Source organism: Mustela putorius, unplaced genomic scaffold, assembly GCF_011764305.1.
Source record: "Mustela putorius furo isolate JIRA1106 unplaced genomic scaffold, ASM1176430v1.1 tig00003863_pilon_pilon_pilon, whole genome shotgun sequence".
Classification (NCBI taxonomy): domain Eukaryota; kingdom Metazoa; phylum Chordata; class Mammalia; order Carnivora; family Mustelidae; genus Mustela; species Mustela putorius.
The window spans coordinates 23,278,182-23,284,181 of record NW_025422015.1 but is presented as its reverse complement, the minus strand read 5'-3'; the positions used below and the strand labels follow the sequence as shown (position 1 = coordinate 23,284,181).

The window sequence follows — 6,000 nt, the reverse complement described above, 5'->3', positions numbered from 1 at the left end:
GCTCTTTAACATAGTATTTTATTACAGAACTTCACAAAGAATTTTCAGTATCTAAGCATAAAGATAGAAGGTACTGAAATTCATTTGCATCTTTGAGACAAGACAGTTTTCTAATACCTACCTCTACTATAATGCTAAGTCAAAACAATTTTTTTTAATAAAATTTTAGATGTCCCAGAGATTAATTCTGATGCAATATTTGGCACGCCATTAAGTGACTGGATGTTGAAATCCTACTTCCTTTTCCTTTTCTTTCATAGAAGGAAAACCCGGACTGTGCATATCAAAAATCAGCGTCTCTAGGAAGTTGAGGGTTTGGGACAGTCTTCTTGGACACTCAACTCCAAATACATGGAAGGCAGCAATGAGGGCAGCCAAGGCCGTAATACAGTCATCTACCTTTGTGAGCTTCTCTTTTTCTAAATACAAAGAAAATTCGCAGACATCGACATTGAAAGGGTTCTTGACTTCTAACACGGGTGTGGAAACTTGCACCTGAAATAATAGATAATAGACTCAACACTCTGTGATGTGGATAATAGCTAAATAATAAAATGTGCCTCAATTTGACCATGATATTACAGTAAATGAACTTGTCGTAGTGTAGCATATTTGTAAATATGATGAAACCGTACTTCAAAAGAGACCACCACCCTGTTTTCAAATAAATTATCATATGAAGATGTGAAACGTCAAACCCAGTGATCACTGACATACTGCATACCTTCTCATTCACAATGACAAAAAGGCTGGGATCATCCCCGAAAACATCTGGTAGAAGCAAACATGTGGCTGTCATCTTCAGATCTGCCAAAACAAATGTGCTTAAAGTCCAAGTGAAAATAAGGTTTTGCCAACTATAAGCAAAAGCCATTTTTTAAACATGGATTTTTGTTTGTTTAGTCATTTCCTTCTACAGAGAATAAACCAGCTTTATTGCATCAGTGTTTCACAACTATTTAACCAACACTGCCATCTAATAAAAACCGGATCTCATGTTCTGCCCTCCAAGTCATGGCCAGAAGATAAGAGCCCTGTACTCTCTGTCCATCAGCCAGGAAGATTTTAGCATGCTTTACCTCATGATGTGTATTATGACACTAACAGCTAACTAGTTCCCCTAAATATAATTTTACAGGATCAAGTATACTTTCTTTTTTTTTTTTTTTAAGATTTCACTTAATTTATCTATTTATTTGACAGAGAGAGGTCACAAGTAGGCAGAGAGGCAGGCAGAGAGAGAGAGAGAGAGAGAGAAGCAGGCTCCCTGCTGAGCAGAGAGCCTGATGCGGGGCTCGATTCCAGGACCCTGAGATCATGACCCGAGCTGAAGGCAGCAGCTTAACCCACTGAGCCACCCAGGTGCCCCTCAAGTGTACTTTCAATTCTGTACCTCAACTTGCCCTATTTGAGAATTTTTTTCATCCTGCATGTTGTTTCACTGAATTACTTATTTCTAAAACAGAGCTTTTCTAATTATCCCAAATTATCCAGGTAACTGAGACCAGATTGCCCGAGACCCAAGTTTACTAACGTTTCAACATTTCTTCATCTGTGTGCTGTTTCATTTTTTCTTGCAATGCAATATTGATTGGATTGTCCATCACTGAAAAAGAAGTCAGTATATTTTCTGAATAGGATTCCAAAATGTGCTTTATTTTCTTATAAATATCTGTTCTCGTAAGAAGTTGGAATTCTCTGAACATCTAGGAAAAAGAAGAAAAAGGTCACAAGAAAAGCTAATGTATAGAATGTAAGGAGTAAATAACTCTTTAGGCTTATATTAAGCTTTGAATGCTAGTTTAAAATATATACAAGGTATCTGAGTAGCTTTAGTGGAGGAGTAAAGATTTAAAAAGACAGAGGAGGGGAAGAAAATCTGAAATGAATAGGATAAATAAGATAAATAATGGACATAGCAAACTTCTATACCCATAGAATTAAAACTTTGCACAGACTCAACTAAATGAGGGTTCAATGATATATGTGTATTTTGGCTATTCGGCTTCCAGCTAAGATTCTAGGACCTTGTATTTCTTTAGGTGGTGTGCAACAAGAGCAAAATAAGAAAACTGTTAGATCTTAGGAAGCAAATTTTTTTTTAAAGATTTATTTTATTTATTTATTTGACAGAGAGAGAAATCACAAGTAGATGGAGAGGCAGGCAGAGAGAGAGAGAGAGGGAAGCAGGCTCCCTGCCGAGCAGAGAGCCTGATGCAGGACTCGATCCCAGGACCCTGAGATCATGACCTGAGCCGAAGGCAGCGGCTTAACCCACTGAGCCACCCAGGCGCCCAGGAAGCAAAATTTTAAAAATACCTAACCATAGTGTTCGAAAGAGGAGAGCTTTAGAGACAAAAGTAAGTGATGAGAAACAGGTATAGGCAATATGATTACAAAGTAAAAGCAAAACCAGTTTACATGTATGGGAACCCCTTTACTCAAAACAACCTTTTCCTGCCACTGCCCAATTTCTCCCCGTCCAAGAATTCCACCACACTGGAGCCTCCCCACTGTTTTTTTAATTAAACATTTTTAAATGTTAAATTCAATTAATTACATATAATGTATTATTGGTTTCAGTGGTACAGGTCTGTGATTCATCAGTCTTACACCCAGTGTTCATTACATCACATGCCCCCCTAATGTCCATCACCAGTTACCCCATCCCCCCACGCCCCTTCCTTCCAAAAACCCTCAGTTTGTTTCCTACGATTAAGAGTCTCTTATGGTTTGTCTCCCTCTCTGTTTTCATCTTGTTTTATTTTTCCTTTCTTCCCCAGTGATCCTGTTTTGTTTCTTAAATTCCACATATCAGTGAAATCATGTGATAATTGTCTTTCACTGACTTATTTCGCTAAGCATTATCCCCTCTAGTTCCATCCATGTCATTGCAAATGGCAAGATTTCATTTTTAATGGCTGCATAATATTCCTGTGTATATGTGTGTGTGTATATACCACATCTTTATCTGTTCATCTCTCGGTGGACATCTGGGCTCTTTCCATTGTTTGGCTTTCGTGGACATTGCTACTATAAACACTGGGGTGCACGTACCCCTTCAGATCACTACATTTGTATCTTTGGGGTAAATACCCAGTAGTGCAATTGCTGGGTCATAGAATAACTCTATTTTCAACTTTTTGAGGAAACTCCTTACTGTTTTCCAGAGTGGCTGCACCAGCATGCATTCCCATCAACAGTCTAAGAGGGTTCCCCTTTCTCTACATCCTTGCCAAAATCTGTCATTTCCTGACTTGTTAATTTTAGTCATTCTGACTAGTGAGGTGGTCTTTCACTGTGGCTTTTATTTTTATTTCCCTGATGCTGAGTGATATGGAGCACTTATTCATGTGTCTATTGGCCATTTGTACATCTTTGGAGAAATGTCTGTTCATGTCTTCTGCCCATTTCTTCATTGGATTATTTATTCCTTGGGTCTTGAGTTTGGTAAGTTCTTTATAGATTTTGGATACTAGCCCTTTATCTGATATGTCATTTGCAAAGATCTTCTCTCATTCTGTCAGTTGTTTTTTGGTTTTGTCAACTTTCCTTTGCTGTGCAAAACCTTTTTATCTTGATGAAGTCCCAATAGTTCATTGTTGCCTTTGTTTCCCTTGCCTTTCTCTCCACTTTTTTTTAAAGATTTTTATTTATTTATTTGACACTGAGCCACCCAGGTGCCCCACCCCACTTTTTTTTTTTTAAGGGTGGCTTTATAAGACAATTCATCATCACTCACACTGGTAGGAATCAAAGTACTCATCTCTTTCCCTAAAACTCTGTAAAGAAGAGTTACATACTACCCATGGGGTCTCATCATTTCTTGAACATTTTGGTAGATCATCAGTTGCCCAAAGACTAGGTCCAAAAGTAGTTATCAGAAAACTGGAATGCACATTCTCATAAAGGCATGGTGGCTCTCTTATTAGGCAACCTTCTGTGGACCACTAATCAAGGATAGTGGGGAACATGGTAAGTCCAGTGAATTCCATGTATCATCACTGTGGGGCATCTCAACAGAGAAATGGGATATATACTTATATATGTAAAAAATCAAATTGAAATTCAATTCAAAAATAACATTTACTGAAATGAAAACATCACCAAATAGGAAAATGCATGTGGGAAACAGAAAAGTTTCATGAACTTGAAGATAGAGCAATAGAAATTATTCTGAATAACAAGAAAAAAAAAGAGGATTAAGATTAGTAACCTGTGAGTCTACGGCCATACCACCCTGAACGCGCCCGATCTCGTTTGATCTCGGAAGCTAAGCAGGGTCGGGCCTGGTTAGTACTTGGATGGGAGATTAGTAACCTGTGAGACAAAACATGGAGTGTGGAGAAAGGAGCTTTTCTGTGGCCGATCATTCATGACCAGGAGTTTGGCTGTATGAGGTTTGAGGAAGGTGACACAAATAAGTAAATACATTGAGGATAATGGGTGCCAATGGGTGCTGTTAAAGTGAGTCAGAATGTATGGAAAAGGAGTCAATTAGAATAAGCCCTCTGTTTTGGGTTGGACTTGAAGGTATAAATGCAACCTCATGGCTATATGGATATATGAACAGATACAGATTTTGATTTTGTGTGTGTGTGTGTGTGTGTGTGTGCGTGCACACATGTACACCTATGCAAAGGTATATATCCTGGCTTTGTTCTGTGAGAAATTATAGAGCAATAGCACCTCTGTAGCTATGAGTATACTTAGGGCTAAAATCTTTGTTCCTAAATATCATTCTGATTTTCTGTTCAAAGAATGTGTTTTGAGGGGAGGAGGGTGATGAATGCAGGTGGTGACGAAGGATCCATGTAAACTCTCCAGCCCAATGTCCCATGCTGGCTGCTTCTATTCTGCCACACCTGTGCGCACAAGCTCCCTAGGCTCACAGGGCTTCACAATGATAGTAGCAACAAGTGGTAGGAGTAGTTTGGAGCAGGGACAGCTGTCCTGCTCTAGGGATTGGTTGTTAGCTGGGTGTTTGTAAGTTAGGTTGAGCTTGCTTTTATTTTAGAAAGCACAACAAGGGTTTTCTAAATATTGTGAATCCCAGCTGGCTGGCTAAGGCCTAGACAGGCACTTCCTAAAGAAAGCGGAAACGTTCAACTCTTTTGTTTAAAACAACAGATAGACAACTTTATTCATTCAGTAACACAGTCATTACAAAAACCATATCCCAATCCATATTTTGGATATAAAGAGTGAAATGCCTGAGGGAATGGGAAAAAAAGAGACCTAAGACAAAGCACGAGACACCCAGTCTTGGGTCTAAAACCTGCTCCGCCCCCGACTCAGATTCATTCTCACTATCATTCTTTGAAAGGCTGCTGAACCATAGCTTATCTCTTTGAATCACTAAACCTGTGCAGGCCACAAGCCCACGAAGACCTCCTAAGGCTGCAGCGTTGGTGTCCAGACAGTCTCACCAACTGCTGTGGGCTGAATGCTTATGTCCCCCCAGAATTCATATGTTAAACCTAATGCTCAATGTGATGGAATGAAGACATGGGGCCTTTGAGAGGGGACGGGTTATGAGGGTGGAACCTTCACAAATGGGATTCCTGCCTTTGTAAAAGAGTTTCCAGATAGCTATGCTGCTATCAGCCAGGTGAAATGAGAGCTAGAGAGTGCCGTTCATGAACCAGAAAGCAGACTGTCAGACACCAAACCCGCCAGTGTCTTGATCTTGGACTACCCCAACCCCAGAGCTATTGAGAAATAAATTTCTGTTGTTTATAAACCACCCAGTCCATGATATTTTTGTTACAGCAGTCCAGACAAAGACACCAACCATTCACTAACTCATTCAGCATTCCAAAAAAAAAAAAAAATCAATATTTCATTTGTATTGCACGCACAATATTCTGCAAGGCACTTGGAGAACTACTAACATGTTTAAAATATGCTCCTTACACTTATGGGGTTTATGGGCTGTCGGTTTGACTGTACTCTTGAAATAGCCAAAGCCTCCTGGCTATTACTCTTGGTAGCAACCCA

The 6,000-nt window shown here is 39.5% G+C and overlaps 1 protein-coding gene across 5 annotated transcripts in view; it reads right to left on the bottom strand.

Annotated features, from left to right (window-relative positions):
* Nucleotides 1-6,000, bottom strand: part of SAMD3 (sterile alpha motif domain containing 3) — a 53,462-nt gene continuing 47,462 nt past the window's right edge. For all 5 annotated transcript variants that reach the window (XM_013063650.2, XM_013063666.2, XM_013063670.2 and 2 more), the window contains 3 exons: nucleotides 1,535-1,706; nucleotides 725-807; nucleotides 1-495 (listed from right to left, as the gene is read on the bottom strand). In XM_013063650.2, the coding sequence (XP_012919104.1) occupies nucleotides 211-495; nucleotides 725-807; nucleotides 1,535-1,706 (540 nt within the window). In that variant the 3' untranslated portion in view covers nucleotides 1-210. The remainder of the gene's footprint in view (nucleotides 496-724; nucleotides 808-1,534; nucleotides 1,707-6,000) is intronic.